This window comes from Lactuca saligna, chromosome 6, assembly GCF_052625555.1.
Source record: "Lactuca saligna cultivar CGN05327 chromosome 6, ASM5262555v1, whole genome shotgun sequence".
NCBI classification, from domain to species: domain Eukaryota; kingdom Viridiplantae; phylum Streptophyta; class Magnoliopsida; order Asterales; family Asteraceae; genus Lactuca; species Lactuca saligna.
The window spans coordinates 28,640,010-28,656,694 of NC_136422.1; the positions used below are offsets into that span (position 1 = coordinate 28,640,010).

The following is a 16,685-nucleotide window of genomic DNA, read 5'->3' on the forward strand; positions in this document are numbered from 1 at the left end:
TTATTTCACAAATTGAAAACAAGACACCAATTTTGTAACCAAGTGTGGTTACAAGAAGTAATTGTGAAATTTATTTTACAAGAAACATTTCATAGTTAATGTACTATAGTCATTGTAGAAAAAGAGAAGTTTTAAACAAATGGGAGCATAGAAAATGTTTGAACAAATATCATTAAAGTACTAAAGCATGTTATATAAAAAATGTTTGAGTATTATGATATAAATGTGAGGCACGATTTTCATGGATAAAGCTTTAAATTTTTTTTTTTTGGCTAATTTACTTTCAAAATTACAAAACTTAGCAATGTATATTATATCACACTATAGTTTTATATTTAAAAATGTCCGATAAAGGTTATGATTTTTTTAAATGTGTAACTTATGTTATCCAGACTCTTAATTCATACAAAATGGGGTTGAATAGCTAAACCATTTGGGTAATTGCTTATTGGATATCACCATCCACTTCATTGCATATTCTCTCAAATAACCATTCTAATTCAGGTACGCTTTCGTATTTATTGCAGATTCTCTTAAATAACCGCTCTAACTTAGGTACTCCTTCATTGTGGTGGTCTACTGATAATGTGATACAACCATTACAAGATAGCAAACTCAGTCGTAGCTAATATTTTCCATATTACAAAGTGACATTGGTTCTAATAATTGTCCCATCACATCAAAGGTGTAATGATGAGTTTTTGTAGGACTTCATAGATATACATACCATCGTGCTAATAGGTTTTGTGAACTTGTTTAGCGGGGTGTATAACTTTACAAGATCTTGGTAAAGTCGTACTGTGTAGGTATGTGTTTATATGAATTTTAGTGAAGATATTGTTGTATAACTTTATAGAGGACTTGTACAAACCATGCATATAAGGTAATGTCAAATGTGACTTGAAATTTGATGACTCAAATGGATATCGACCCGTAAAGAAACTTGACACCCGATATCGACAAGATAAGTGTTTGGAGTAGGTTGAGGTCCGTTAGACCTGAATCCGTACACGACAAACACTTATCCCATGGGGTGGTAGGGGGGGGGGGGGGGAGCCCTCCTCGGTATGAACCTGCATTGATACGTGTAACTATGCGTGGCCTATTCTAGTTAGGGTTATGTTTTGTACGTTGCCTATATAATACATCGAATAACTAGGGTTTCAATCATACTATTGGTTTTCAAGCTCATGAATATGAACATTTCCCTCCTGTCCTGTGGATGTAGATCACACTGAGCTTGTATGTGTAATTTATTTTCTCATTTATTCATAGGAGGTCGTGATGAGTGTTTACGAGGAAAGTTTGTAAAGACGTGAATAAGGTGCAAAGCCCTACCAAGAGGGTTTCAAAGTTGTGCAAACTACTACATATGGCTTCTACTTTTATTCCTAAGAGTAGTGACGAGTGTTTACGATGAAAGTTTGTAAACCGTGAATAAGGTGCAAAGCCATACCAAGAGGTTTGCAAAGCAGTGCAAACTACTACATATGATTTCTACTTTTATTCCTTTTTGGTGTTTATGGAATTAGTGTTTTCATACGAGGTTCTTACATTTAATATGTGATATTGGACCTTCTAGAGTAGAGTTAAGAAGAGTTTAAAGGGATGAAAGATATTATTTCTTAGTAGAGTCGTGATGTGTAAATATGTTGACTTCTCACTCAACATTAAGGTTTGCAAAATATTTTTTTGTACATCCACTAAGATGTGAGTTTTGTTAGTTGCACGTCTCACCTTTAGTGACACGAGGTGTCATGTTACTTACAACAAAGCTACCCATTATATGGTGTGCACATGAGTTGGTGTTCTATTTGTACTTTTGTGATACCTAGGCCCAATCCAGATGGTGGGCAACCTGGACGATTGTGTATGACTCATGTCTCCAAGGGATCCAAAATTCATAGAGTATATATATATATATATATATATATATATATATATATATATATATAGAGAGAGAGAGAGAGAGAGAGATAGTTAATTTATCTAAATATGCTAGGAAGTTTTTTTTAGTTGTTTTGTAATGTTGTGATCATATTTGTGTTTCTTTTTTAATATTAATAATGAATTTTATAATGATGTTTATTTTCGATTTAATTTTTATTATATTTATGATTTTGGTGGTTCATTTTTTCTTTTTGATCTGACCTACTATATCTTTGGATCGGCACCGGTAATACCCGATTTACACCCCATTCCCAACCACTTCAACATTAAGAGAGGTTTCATAGTAACGAGACAGCTTCTGCAACTTCATCACAACTTATGCTGCGAATTGGATGTACTATGTAGTAACTTAGGTCTTTTTAGAGTGCCTTAGTTGTATAACTTTTTATAGAATAGCTGTATTTTATAACGAAACTAGTAAAAAACTAGAAAACTACACAAAAATTGTTAGACTTTGGTTTTTAAACCGATCAACCCAACTAACCTTAACCTTATTGTTTCAACGCACGAACCAATTGAATGAAAAATCAATTATGCTATCGAAAAGTAAAGATTTAATGAGTTTTATGTCTCCAAACATAACATCGTTTTGATGTCTCCAAATCGCCCATAGTGTCAATCAAGGAGAGCGCACCAAAGTAAGATATTAATCTTCCTAAGAATAAACCTGTTTCACCGAGAAGCCCTTCTACCGTTCGACAGCCAAGCATCATCCATTAAATGGCGAATTCTAACTACCTTAATTTCCGCAACCCCCCCCCCCCCCCCCCCCCCCCTACATTCTATCGCTACATATCTTTCCGTTTGGAAATCCAAACATATTCTAGAATGTTAATAAGCGCATCAAGATGTCTATATAGTGTATCCCATGTAATTGTTCTACTTTGGTCCTAGTTCTAATCACCATTTCCACCTTTGCAATAGTACAACTCCTGTTTCGATCAAGCAAACCGTCTATAATTGCTTGTGATAGGTACATCTGTTTATGTTGACAAAAATTTCTATACCATTTTGGATCTGCTTTTTTATGGTTGGATATATTAGATTATTTTTTATAATAATTTGTATTAGTTATTTGATAAATTTACAAAATTGATAAACCCAATATTCTAGTTGGATTACTAATTTAAAGTGAACTGTTAATGTTAATGTTAGCTTAAAAATAATATAATAACAATAAATTTAAAAATAGTTAACCAATTAAAAAAAACAAAACTCAGTTATCTTATCCTTCGTTTCTCATCCTTTGGCCTAAATTATCAAACCTGTCAAATTGCAATGTAGATAACTTGGTTTGTAAAACCATAAAATCAAACTAAACCACTTGACATATATCTTGCAATCTTGCAATCTTAACCGTTCAAATCATATATATTTATTATAAGATAACAATAAATTAATAATCGTCCTACTTTGCTGTTCAAAATAATAATAATAATAATAATAATAATAATAATAATAATATTATTATTATTATTATTATTATTATTATTATTATTATTATTATTTTAGGATCATAATCATTATATTTTTTAAGGAACTCTGAGACATGTATTAATTTTCTGGAAGGGTGAATAAAAAAGCACCGCAAGCCACCTGGCAATTATACACGACGGGCTGTCTTCTTCCTTCTCACTGCGATTTTGCGATCCGATTTTCTTCCCTTTTCATCATCTTCTTTGTTTTCCTTTGATTCAATGCAGTGATGGCATCAAGTTCTGGAAACTCGCTTCCTGCTCCTGGTACTTCCCTAATTCTACGTTTTTTTCGATTATCTAAATCAGAATTTTCATCATATATTTTTATCTTTCATTCCCAGAGGCGATTCAGGTTCTGGTTTCATCGCTCGCTGATGAATCCCCAATGGTTAAGCAAGCGTCCATGGCGTCTCTTAAAGCCCTCGCTCCTTTGTAAGCATACGTGTATTGTATACGTAATGTTAAGTTTTCACTCTTAATTGAATTGGTGAATTGAAATTGAATGGAATTGCAGGAACCCGCTTTTAGTTCTTGATTGTTGCTTAACGGTATCTCGAGGCGGCCGTCGGGTATTTACATTCTTATTGCATAAACTCACAAAGCCCTCTCTTTTCCACAATTACTGTAATTTCAATAGTTGTGCACTAATAAAGCTATATTTTTTCTGTAACACTCTTCTCAAAATTTGGTAAAGGCGACTCTAATTTCACAGCAAGCATCGTGTTACTATACGGCTTATCACTCACTGTAACATATATTACACACGTAATCAGAAAAAAGAAAGACTATTTGAACTTCTTTTTCCTGTTATTTGCAGAGGTTTGGGAATATTGCTGGTGTATTTACAGTCATGTCAATTGCAATTAGTGCCCTTGAAGAAGGGGAAGTTGACACCGCTTATATGACCAAACTTGCTAAACTTGCCACTGCTGAGATCATTTCATCAAAGGTAATTTTGGGTCGAGTCTTTTCAGTATTGTTTCTCTAATGATTAATCATTTCAAATTTTGTAATGTAATGCTTATAATATTGTTTGGCATCTATCTTTTAATATGCCATGTAGGAAATAAAAGCTGATTGGCAAAGGGCTGCTTCATCTCTACTTGTTGCTATTGGTTCTCATTTACCAGACCTTGTAAGTAGATAGAAACAGTCAAAAAGAATATCATCATTCTTTCACATCTATCTTTGTTCCAAAATGTATGCCTGATTGTTCAAGCTTTCTGATTTACTTCCATAGATGATGGAAGAACTATTTCTTCACTTATCTGCACAAAACTCAGCTCTTCCAGCTATGGTTCAAATACTTGCAGACTTTGCTACTTCTGATGGTTAGTCCTCTATCCAACTCTTTGGCATCCTTATGAGTCTTCTTTCATGTGTTCAAAACTGAGTCCTGAAACTGAATATCTTTTGGTGCTTTGATCATTTATTTGAAGCTCTGCAGTTTACCCCAAGACTTAAAGGTGTGCTTTCCCGAGTTCTTCCCATTTTAGGGAATGTTAAAGATCAACATCGGCCAATTTTTGCAAATGGTATGCTGAAAGACCCTTTAACTCCTTGTTTCCATGATTCCTTTTCACTAATTCTATCATCTATTGGTTCTTTCCTACACATGCACTGTTATCTCTAATCTTACATTTATTTTTATTCGTGTCATTGTTTTTTCCAGCTTTCAGGTGTTGGTGTCAAGCCTGTTGGCAATACAGTGTGGAGTACCCTCTTTCATCAATTCTTGATAGTGATGTCATGTGAGAAATCATTTTTCTTTTTTATTGTTGTTTCCTTTTGATTCTATGATATATGTAAACACTATTTTTCTTTCTTTTTGATCTTATGGGTTTAAGTGCAGGTCGTTTCTAAATTCTGCCTTTGAGTTATTATTGCAAAATTGGGCAACTTCACGTGATCTTAAGGTTTGCAATTGTGAATTACAACATCATTAAAATTACACAACTTGGGACTAAAAAACATAGTAATTTCGGTGTTTCTTTTAATGAAAAATTCTGCTAAAGTGCTAATATTGCTTTTTCTTTAGGTTCGGACATCTGCTGTAGAAGCATTGGGTCAGTTAGTTGGGCTTGTTACAAGAACATTATTGAAGGCATCTTTACCAAAATTTGTTCCAACTATATTGGAATTGTAAGATAGATGATCATTCATATTGATTTTTGATTGAAACATAGTATGATGATCATTCAAAATCTTTGTCATTTATGCAGGTATAAAAGGGATCAAGATATTGTCTTTTTGGCTACATGTAGTCTTCACAATCTATTGAATGCTTCACTCCCTCAAAATGGCTCTCCTTTACTTGATTTTGAGGTTAGTAAGAGTGTAAAAGCACAATCTTTTGATACTTTGTTCTCCATCTAATTCAGAGTTCTAATGAAGTAATCAACAAATCCAATTGCTTTTTCTGATTGTAGAAACATTGCTGGATGCTAATTGTTCAGTGATAAATGTTATATGTTAATTTTTTTTTTTTCAGGATCTCACAGTTGTATTATCAACACTTCTACCAGTTGTTTGTAGTTACACTGACATCAAACAGCGTTCAAATTTCTGTGTTGGCCTCAAGGTGCTTTTTTTATTTTTATTTTTCTTTTCTCAATGATTATACAAATTCAAATATCTGAATTTTCATTGACATGCTGTTCATATATTGCTTTGTAACTGTTTTTACTGCTTTTGTTGCAGACATATAATGAAGTTCAACATTGCTTTCTCACTGTTGGATTGGTGTATCCTGCAGATCTATTTGTTTTTCTTCTAAGCGTGAGTCCCATAGTTTCTTCCTCATATCATAATTACAAAAATAACTTTCTTGATAAACTAACATGTGTCTTTTTATACAGAAATCCAAGTTGAAAGAAGATCAAATGACATTTGGTGCTCTATGTGTTCTAAAGCATCTTTTACCAAGGTTATCTGAAGCTTGGCATAATAAAAGGCCTGCATTAATAGAAGCCATTACAGTGTTATTAGAAGAGCAAAATTTGGGTGTTCGTAAAGCACTTGCAGAAGTATGTTTTTCTTTCAACTTTTACAATATTGTGAGTTCAAATTTTAAAATTTAGATTTTAAACATAACTTTTAACTTTCATTCCTCCTCTTTTTCAGCTAATAGTTGTTATGGCTTCTCACTGTTACTTGATTGGTCCTTCTGGGGAGCTGTTTGTTGAATATCTTGTAAGACATTGTGCCATGTCAGATCAAGAAATTGATGACCTTGTGAGCTTGAGGGACCCATTTAGACCTAGCAATCTTTATTATTCCTTTCAGCAAAAGAGATCTGAGGTTTGTAACTTTGTAATTTGTAATTTGTAATTTGTATTTCATCTATGTGTGATTGTGAATTGTTTGTATAATGTCTAACAAATGGAGTGTGTGTGTGTGTGTTTTTCACTGTTTCTTGAAGGTAAAGATTGGAGCTGTTCGTCCAACAGAGTTAAGAGCAATATGTGAAAAGGGTCTCCTTTTAATAACCATAACTATTCCTGAAATGGAGGTAAAGTAAGTTGAACCTTAATAAATTGTCCAGATTTTCCCTCTTTATGATGAGAATAAACATGTAATCATGTATGACATTGTTTTTTGTTAAAAGGTTTATTTATTTACTTTTTATGTTCCACAATAGCTAAACGGATGTGAATTTTGCAGCATGTTTTGTGGCCATTTATGTTGAAGATGATCATACCTCGTTTATACACTGGTGCAGTTGCCACAGTATGTTGAAATTTCTCTTATATCTCAACATATGATATAAATTATAAGTTTACAATATAGAATAATGAAAAGGTATTTTACAGGTTTGTAGATGCATATCAGATATGTGTAGACATAGAGCTCTTCATAATGATAAAATGATACGTGAATGTAGAACTCGTGTTGATATTCCACGCCCTGAGGTAATTGATTGAATAAAAATGGAAGTGATTAATTGATTGATTGAAATTTGAAAGCAAATGGAAGTGATTTATTGATTGATAAATTGATTGAATGATTGAATGATTGGTTTTTAAATGAACAAATTCAGGAGCTTTTTGCACGTTTAGTGGTGCTTCTTCACAATCCTCTTGCAAGAGAACAACTTGCTACTCAAATTTTAACAGTAAGTTTTTTTTTTTTTTTATTTTTTTTTTTTTTTTATTTTTTTTTATATGTTTTACTAATAAGAATAGAGAATTACTTTGCTTTTTCATGGGATTTTCAGGTGTTGTGTTACTTGGCTTCACTATTTCCAAAAAACATAAACTTGTTTTGGCAAGATGAGGTACCGAGTTATGTAGTCAATAATCTTTATTTATTTATTTATTTATTTTAATGTGATTGGATTAGTTATGATGCTTTGACCTAACTCTAACTAATATATTGTTTTGGTAAGCTCTAGATTCCAAAAATGAAAGCTTATGTCAGCGACACCGAAGACCTTAAACAAGACCTTAATTATCAAGAAACATGGGATGATATGATAATCAATGTACGTGTCATCACTTCCAAATAGAGATTTTACATTTCATGTCATTAAAAATGTGTTAATATTATTATTATTTTTGCAGTTTCTTGCAGAAACTTTGGATGTTGTTCAAGATACTGATTGGGTCATTTCTCTTGGAAATGCTTTTGCAAAGCAGTATGAGCTTTATACATCTGATGATGAGCATTCTGCACTTCTTCACAGGTATGAACTCATTCTCATTATCATTACTTTCAAAAAAAAAATTAAATTATGTTATTGAGAATATATATATTTTTTTCCTACAGATGTCTTGGTATACTTCTTCAGAAAGTTGATAACAGGACTTATGTTCGTGATAAAATTGACTGGATGTACAAACAAGCAAATATCACCATTCCTGAAAATCGACTTGGTTTGGCTAAAGCCATGGGATTGGTATGTATGGAATTACCAAATTACCCCTGTGAATTAAATTAAATCCATGTCAATTCCTTGCAGGTTGCAGCATCCCACTTGGATACTGTTTTAGATAAACTTAAAGACATTCTTGACAACATTGGAGAAAGTGTTCTCCAGAGGTATATTTATATATATTATTCTTATTTACTTTTTATTGTTTATGCTGATTTTATCTTTAGTCTTGACAATAAAAGACTGTTTGAAATGCAGATTTCTATCCTTCTTCTCAGATAAAACTAAGATTAAAGATTCTGATGACATTCATGCTGCATTAGCTCTCATGTATGGATATGCTGCAAGATATGCTCCTTCAACTGTAATTGAAGCCAGAATAGATGCACTTGTGGTAACATTAAAAACTTCAAATAAATGTCTTCATTTTGTGTCTTTCATGTATTCTTTCAAATTTTCTCATGGAATTATGTGCTTCTTTTTTTTAGGGCACTAATATGTTATCACATCTTCTTATTGTAAGACACCCTAGTGCAAAACAAGCTGTTATCACTGCTATCGACTTACTAGGTTAGTATATTATAGAAAGTTTTTACAAATATGTTACTTGTTTTAAATTTTTTTTTTTTTTTTTAAAAAAAAAAAATCTTGTTTATGTTCTTTAGGGCGTGCTGTTATTAATGCTGCTGAAAGTGGAATTTCATTCCCATTGAAAAAAAGAGACCAGTTGCTTGACTACATACTAACCCTAATGCGTAGACATGATGAAGAAGGCTTTTCTGATTTAAGTGTTGAGCTTTTACACACTCAGGTTTTTAATTTTAATTTAATAATTTATAAATTACAATCACTCTGAAGAATCATTTCAATGTTTATTCATTTGTTTTTGTTACATGTATTTTAGGCCCTTGCTTTAAGTGCTTGCACTACTTTAGTATCTGTGGATCCAAAGTTAACAACCGAAATGCGAAATATTGTCATGAAGGTGACATTTAAATTTTTTTTTTTTTTTTTTAAAATTTTTAATTTTCTAGTCTACTTATTCAATTTTTTTATTCCTTTACAGGCAACATTGGGATTCTTTTCTTTACCTAATGATCCAGCTGGAGCTGTGAATCCTCTTATTGACAATCTCATCACTCTTTTATGTGCAATTCTTCTCACAAGGTATTCATGTTGTTAACACTTTACATAAAACTCTACAACATTATATATATATATATTTTTTATATTTTATAGTGGGGAAGATGGAAGAAGTCGTGCAGAGCAACTTTTACATATCTTGAAACAAATCGATCACATTGTCTCTTCACCTCTTGATTACCAAAGAAAAAGAGGATGCAATGCAGTTTATGAAATGCTTCTCAAATTTCGTACCCTTTGTGTCACTGGCAACTCAAAGTCAAATGTTTCAAATTTACCATGTAAGTTTATATTTTATAAAAATGTTTCACTTTCTATAAATGAATTATGATTTATGGATATGGAATTGCAGCTGCTTTTCTTTTGCCAAGTAGAGATGCATTGTGTTTGGGAGATAGAGTGATAGTGTATCTTCCACGTTGTGCTGATACAAATTCTCAAGTTAGAAAAGTTTCTGCTCAGGTATTTAAAAGTTTTTACTAAATGTTTTTAAAAAAATTTATAAAATCTTGTATTGTTCTTTTACCTTTATTTACTCCATGCAGATTTTAGACCAGTTTTTTGATATATCTCTATCTCTCCCAAGACATGTTGCTTCTAGTTACACCACACCTGTTGAATCTTCCTATGCTGCTTTGTCATCTCTCGAGGACGTTATTGCCATTTTGAAAAAAGTAACCTTTAACACAATATTACAATAATACAATAATACAATGCCCTGATTTTTTTCTATAAAAATTACTCATATGTTGTTTTTACTTTGTGTGATTAGGACACGTCTATTGATCCTTCAGAAGTGTTTAATCGTGTCATTTCATCTGTTTGTGTTTTGTTAACAAAAGATGAGGTAAGACTGTTTGACTTTTCATATGAAATTTATTTGAGTGTTAATTATTAATATATATATTTTTTTTGTTGGAAATTTGATAAAACAGTTGGTGGCTACTCTCAATGGTTGTTCTGTAGCTATATGTGATAGAGTTAAGCCCTCAGCAGAAGGTGGTATACAAGCAGTCATTGAGTTTGTTACAAAAAGAGGAAATGAGCTTAATGAAACTGATATCTCAAGGTCATTTTTGTCATTTTATGTTGTTACACATTTCATTGATCAGTTATATTGACATTTGTGTTTTTCTTCAGAACTGCTCAATCTTTGCTTTCTGCTACAGTTCATGTGTCTGAGAAATACTTACGCCATGAAACACTTGTTGCTGTATCCTTTCAAATAATCTAACTTTTTATTTTTTTATAAGTATTTCATTTATTATTATTGTTTTCTTTGACTTTTATTTAAAAAAAATAAATAAAGATATCTTGTCTAGCTGAACATACAAGTCCTAGAGTTGTATTCAATGAAGTATTAACAGCTGCTGCAAGAGATATAGTAACAAAAGATATACTAAGAATGCCAGGTGGCTGGCCTATGCAGGATGCATTTTATGTAAGTATCCATCAAGTTATACGATTCACATTTACATATTTACTTATATACCCCTGAAATTTACAGGCTTTTTCACAACATAATGAACTTTCATCATTATTTCTGGAGCATTTAATATCCACCTTAAGCCACACTAAAACTGACATATCAAAAGGAGACCTTTCTGGAGATTCTGTTCACACACGCACTGAAGATGAGATCCTTCAAGCTGCCATTGTTGCTTTAACTGCATTTTTCAGGTCTTTTTCTGTAATTTAATTATTGATAAAGTTAAATTGATTTGATATTTACATTTTACATTTACTACAGAGGAGGGGGTAAAATTGGAAAAAGAGCAGTTGAACAAAATTACGCCTCTGTTACAGCTATACTTACTCTTCATTTAGGAAGCTGTCACAGCCAATCTCTTTCTATCCAACATGAACAGCTTCGGTAATTAATTAATCTGTTTGTGTTACTTTTAATTTTCATAATAACTTTAAAATATTTAAAACTGAGGTTGAAATTTGAATTTGCTTTTATATGGTCATGTTAAATTGCAGTATACTTCTGATATCATTTCAAGCATTTTGTGAATGTGTTGGGGATCTTGAAATGGGAAAGGTAGTATTTTCTTGTTTTGATACATACATATATATTTTTTTTTTATGGATTTAAATGAATAAATAAAGAAATAAATAAATATCCAACATTGGTGTAAAGATTTTGGCTAGAGATGGAGAACACATTGTTGATGAAAAGTGGATTGAACTTATTGGTGCTTTGGCTGGATGTATTTCAATAAAAAGACCTAAAGAGGTAAACTTGTATTTTCTTTTTTTTTTTTTATTTTTTTATTTTCAAAAAAGCTTTTCTTATTTCTTATTTCCTTTTAATTTATTCAGGTTTCAGCAATATCAGTTATTTTAAGTAAATACCTAAATCAACCTGTGAGATTCCAGAGAGAAGCTGCAGCAGCAGCATTATCAGAATTTGTACGTCACAGGTATGTTTTAAGTTTTAAGTTTTAAATAATTTTTGTTAATAATATATATTTTTATATTTTATATTTAATGATTCTTATTTGTGAATACAGCAATGAAGGATCTGGTTCAGTATTGGAGGAAATAGTAGAAGCATTATGTAGACATGTGTCAGATGATTCTCCAATGGTCAGGCGTTTATGTCTAAGAGGACTTGTCCAGGTCATACATCTTACAATTCTTATTTACATTTTTTTTAAATTTATTAAATCATACATTTTTTTTTACAAAGTTTTTATTTTTTATAATATGTTGTTGCAGATACCACCTATTCATATTAATACACACACAAAAGAAATCCTTGGTGTAATATTGGCATTGCTTGATGACTCAGATGAATCAGTTCAATTGACTGCAGTCTTATGCTTACTTTCGGTATATTATTTAATAATTACAACAATTGTTTATTTATTTTTTTTTTTATAAACTTGAATATTTATATTTTAATAAATGTTACAGATTCTTGAGTCATCACCAAATGGTGTGGAGCATGTTCTACTTAATTTGTGTGTGCGCCTTCGCAATCTTCAGGTGAAGTATTCAATATAATAAAAATAGTAAAAATACCATTCAATTTAATTAATTTTTTTTTTAAAAAATATATTAAAAGTAATTTATTATGTCTTTAAACAGGTCTCCATGGACACTAAGATGAGAGCAAATGCTTTTGCAGCATTTGGAGCATTAAGTCAATATGGTTCTGGGGCACAACGTGACTCTTTTCTTGAACAGGTTTTTTTTTTCTCAATGATTATTTATTTATTTATTTTTAAAATTTCTTAATTACTTTTTTATAAACTACTTTTTTAGGTACATGCTGTGTTGCCACGATTGATTCTTCATCTTCTTGATGAGGAATATTCCGTCAGACAAGCTTGTCGGGTAATTATCCTCCGCATCTCATCTCATCTCATCTCTTCTCTTTATTTATTTGATAATTTTATAAAATTACTAAACAGAATACTATGAAAGGGGTAGCTCCCCTCATGGAAATAGACGATTTAATCCCTCTACTCAACACTCAACGCTTTACTTCTGATCACAGGTATATTCTATAGTAATTTCATATATTTCATGGTTTTGACACTTTTACGATTTTACCCTTTTTCAGAAGTGATTATCAAGATTTCCTTAGAGATCTGGCCAGACTACTCGTTCAGCATCTGACTTCCAGAGTTGATACTTACATGTCATCAATAATTCAGGTCTTTCAAAAATTTAAATCCTGTCATCAGCAAGTATAAAAAATTTAATCAATGTATTGAAGAAATATAAAATTTTGGTTTTTTATTATTGTTTAGGCTTTTGATGCTCCATGGCCTGCTATCCAAGCAAATGCCATTTATTTATCCAGCAGCATGCTTGCTTTGACAGATGATCAACACATTTCATCTTCTTATTATTATCAGGCAACAACTTTTTCTTATTTAACTTGTTTATTATTAACCAATTTTACAGAAACATGTTAAAAACACAGTTATAAAAAAAAGTATACTGGTAACTTAAAGATAGTTAAATCATGTATGTACTTTTCAGAATCTTATTATTATATTATATTAGCTAGTGACTTTTTAATAATGATAATTAAAAAAAATGATTGTATTATTGTATAAAATGACAGGTGTTTGGGTTATTGGTGGGGAAAGCAAGTCGTTCAACAGATGCAATTGTAAGGGCAACATGTTCATCAGCACTTGGAATGTTATTAAAATCTGGAAATTGGGTTTCATGGAGAGCTGAAAGACTTTTTGATCATATAGAATCTGGGAGGAGCAGTTACAGTATCGATTCAGAATCATCTAGTAGAAAGTAAAAAAAACTTTTCTGTAAAGAGTAGTAGTGCTCAATTTCTTTGTCTTTGTGTTTGTGCATATATATACCTCAGAGTGAGAGAGAGAGAGAGAGAGAGAGAGAGTAGAACAATTGCTAGATTTGTATAGCTGTGTGTTTTCTTTTATTTATTTATAGATTTTTATGTTGTAATTTTGTATAATTTAACTTCATACACTCAAGATTTTCATGGTGCAAACAAGTTGAATGGTTTCATATTGGGTTTTAGGACCACTACTTGGCTTTGCTTGCAAGTTGAAATCTCAATGGCGTCTACATTCATGCATTTAATAATTCAGTTTGTTTTTTCCTTGCCCTCAGTTGGCTTTTTCTCAAGCGGATCAATACTTCTCTTTCTATAGAGTTGCCCCCACAATGTTGAACTCATTGAATACAAAATCAATGATCAATGATTTTGGTGTTGATTCATGCCTCAAAGCCGCTCTCCTCTATTCTCTATTCCGTTGTTAAGACTTAAGACACACACATGAGTTGAGTCCTGCCAAGTTCGAAACTCGATTCCACTGAAAAACTTAGGCTTGAAACTTTACTTAAGCTTGATTCAAGCCTCAATTTCAAACTTGAGCTCGAGCTTGATAAAATAATCGACAATTTTGAGCCTGGCTTGACTAATTATTATAAAGATAAATTTAAATTAAGTTGAAATAGATATATGATTAAGCTTATGAGTTCGATTCAGAGAGTGTTTGACATTACTTTTAAAATGACTTTTTGGAATTTTAACTTTTTGGAAAAGTTAAAAATGTCCGAAAGATGTTTGATAAAGTTTTCTTAAACAACAAAAAATGGTTTTTCAAAAGTAATGAAATTATGTCTTTTTGTGATTTTTAGCTTTTGTCATTTAAAAGTCAACCCAAGTACATATTAAAAACTTTCTTTTAGAAAAAGTTATTTTACAAAAAGTATTTTTATAAAAAGGTCTTTTAAGTTTAAAAAGTAATCCCAAATATACCCTTAATTATGTAAAATATAAATAAAATAAAGGGTAAAAGTATAAATATAACTAAGCTCGATTAAACTTATGAGCTTCACGAATGAGTATTTCAATACTTGAGCTTGAGCTCGACTCGACTTGAACTGCATCGATTTCAAATATTTTTTGACTCGATTTCAAATATCTCACTATCTGGCTCGACTTAATTACACCCATACTATATATGAACTTCCTTGACGTCCTAGAAAAACTATAAGCATCAAGCCTTTGCTTCCGTTTCCTAAAAATTATACCACATCAACTATGAATACAACTCACCCTCATTCATCCTCGTCATGGGACTCATTGCCACTTAATTCTCCCTATGACTTCCTTACAACTTCTTACAATGATACCAACCCTAATTTCGAGTATGCATACTACACTCACACCGAATTTGCCATCCTTCACACTATATAACCACATAACCATTTCATATCTCTCTCCCATACCCTTGTCAACCTCTCATCTCCTAAAGCACTTTGTATTATGAGTCATATTGGTGGCCACTCGCTTATCATTCTTATTGATTTTAGAGGCAGTTATAATATCGTCGAACCTTGAATTGCCTCCCTTCCTCTCGATTGTACCAATCCCTCATTTATAGTATTGATCGACAATGGATCCAATCTCCATTCTGATGGACCTTTTCTAGATGTCACCCTCCACCTTAACAAAGCGCCTTTCACTGTTCCCTTCTTTGTACTCCAAATCAAAGGTGTAAACATCATATTATGAATGGTGTGGCTAGTTTATGGTGTGAAACAATCGTAAATGACTGAATGGTGATGAGGATTAAGGTGTTATATGTGTCACTGGTTCGATACACACAAGGTAGACAACTACTATGAATTATTCCTTATATTTTTTGACATCTCCTTTGGGCTTTACACTCTCCACTTTTCAAGCCACAATGAACGATTTATTTCTCGATGTAATATAATGCTTTGTGCTAGTATTTTTTGATGATATATTAATCTGCAACCCTTTTTGCAAAAAAAAAAACATTACAAGCACCTACAATAGGTACTATCATGAAACCACCCCACTCTAAACTCAAATACATTTGGATGTACCGGATGATCCCTATGCAACTCCTTCGCTCTTACACCCCTTCCACAAACCTTTGCCACATGAGCCTTTGCTAACATACCATTAGCAACCACATTCCCCTAATCTTAGACTTCACCCCATACATCTTATACCCTATTTACACTCATCTACCCTTGCCACCAAACTTGGTCCCACCATATAATGCCCTTCTATCACTAACCTATGAATTGTGAAATGGTGTCTTTGATGGCTAAATTATGCAAAAGGCTAATAGTCTAAAACAAATGTGACTCTAGGCATACGTGGTCAGGGTGCAAACCTTAATTTTTTTTTTTGGGTTTGTACCATATTTAAGCATCCTTAAGTCCTAAGTCATCCTTCTTTCATCATCCTCCAGCCCCAACTTCGACCCTTCCAAACCCTAATTCATTTGAAGCATTCTTGAGCCATTTATGGGTGTTTTGGTGTGCATAGAGGAAGAGAGAACAACTTAGAAGCTTGGAACAACCTTGGATCTGGAAGCTTTACACCATCCTACATCTCTGGAAGGTATAAAGTTCATACCTTGATGCTTATTTGGATAAATCTAGCTTATGTAGTGTTATTATGTGCTTCTGTCCCTAATCAATGTTTTCCTTGAGTATGACATGCTCTAGATCCATTCAAGATGCCCTTTTAGACGCTTTGGAGCATTTTGAAACATACAAATATAATCTTGATTGTTAGTTTCCTTCCATGCATGAGTTTCATTAAGTAGTTAGGGTTTTCATGATTGGGCACTTATTAGCCGTGCAAGACCATAAAGTTGGAAACTTTATGGTTAAAAACGTTAGTTTAGGGTTGGATCTGGAATTTGAGCAAAGGAGCTTAATGGATACGCTCTTAATGAAAGGATTGAGTA

The 16,685-nt window shown here is 32.1% G+C and overlaps 1 protein-coding gene across 2 annotated transcripts; it reads left to right on the forward strand.

Moving 5' to 3' along the window:
- The first annotated feature begins 486 nt into the window (after positions 1 to 486).
- On the forward strand, positions 487 to 13,953 carry LOC145000224 (ARM repeat superfamily protein). 2 transcript variants are annotated; one of them, XM_078959418.1, is made up of 51 exons: positions 487 to 504; positions 3,520 to 3,692; positions 3,770 to 3,860; positions 3,943 to 3,997; positions 4,246 to 4,377; positions 4,492 to 4,563; positions 4,669 to 4,759; positions 4,868 to 4,963; positions 5,101 to 5,179; positions 5,281 to 5,344; positions 5,467 to 5,570; positions 5,651 to 5,753; positions 5,920 to 6,009; positions 6,129 to 6,206; positions 6,287 to 6,454; positions 6,552 to 6,728; positions 6,850 to 6,939; positions 7,092 to 7,157; positions 7,241 to 7,339; positions 7,468 to 7,542; positions 7,645 to 7,704; positions 7,822 to 7,911; positions 7,991 to 8,112; positions 8,196 to 8,325; positions 8,389 to 8,468; positions 8,560 to 8,695; positions 8,790 to 8,871; positions 8,967 to 9,112; positions 9,206 to 9,286; positions 9,368 to 9,468; positions 9,541 to 9,725; positions 9,797 to 9,906; positions 9,990 to 10,118; positions 10,217 to 10,291; positions 10,380 to 10,513; positions 10,585 to 10,657; positions 10,754 to 10,885; positions 10,952 to 11,124; positions 11,195 to 11,317; positions 11,428 to 11,488; positions 11,588 to 11,683; positions 11,770 to 11,870; positions 11,961 to 12,069; positions 12,169 to 12,282; positions 12,367 to 12,438; positions 12,541 to 12,639; positions 12,718 to 12,789; positions 12,867 to 12,952; positions 13,019 to 13,112; positions 13,209 to 13,316; positions 13,529 to 13,953. In XM_078959418.1, exons 2-51 carry the CDS (start codon positions 3,656 to 3,658, stop codon positions 13,718 to 13,720), a joined length of 5,133 nt encoding a protein of 1,710 aa, XP_078815544.1. In that variant the 5' UTR covers positions 487 to 504; positions 3,520 to 3,655; the 3' UTR covers positions 13,721 to 13,953. The 2 variants fall into 2 exon arrangements, with proteins under 2 accessions (XP_078815544.1, XP_078815545.1); XM_078959419.1 differs by lacking the exons at positions 487 to 504; positions 3,520 to 3,692; positions 3,770 to 3,860; ... (1 more) ...; positions 4,246 to 4,377; positions 4,492 to 4,563 and having other exon boundaries at positions 4,876 to 4,963.
- Positions 13,954 to 16,685: the final 2,732 nt, after the last annotated feature.

What these genes read in the sequence shown, in the direction of transcription:
- LOC145000224 (XM_078959418.1), top strand. Translation starts at nt 3,656, where the DNA reads ATGGCATCAAGTTCTGGAAACTCGCTTCCTGCTCCTG. An exon ending in TTCGTAAAGCACTTGCAGAA is followed by an intron (nt 6,455 to 6,551) that starts GTATGTTTTTCT and finishes CCTCTTTTTCAG; the next exon opens with CTAATAGTTGTTATGGCTTC. An exon ending in CCGTCAGACAAGCTTGTCGG is followed by an intron (nt 12,790 to 12,866) that starts GTAATTATCCTC and finishes ATTACTAAACAG; the next exon opens with AATACTATGAAAGGGGTAGC.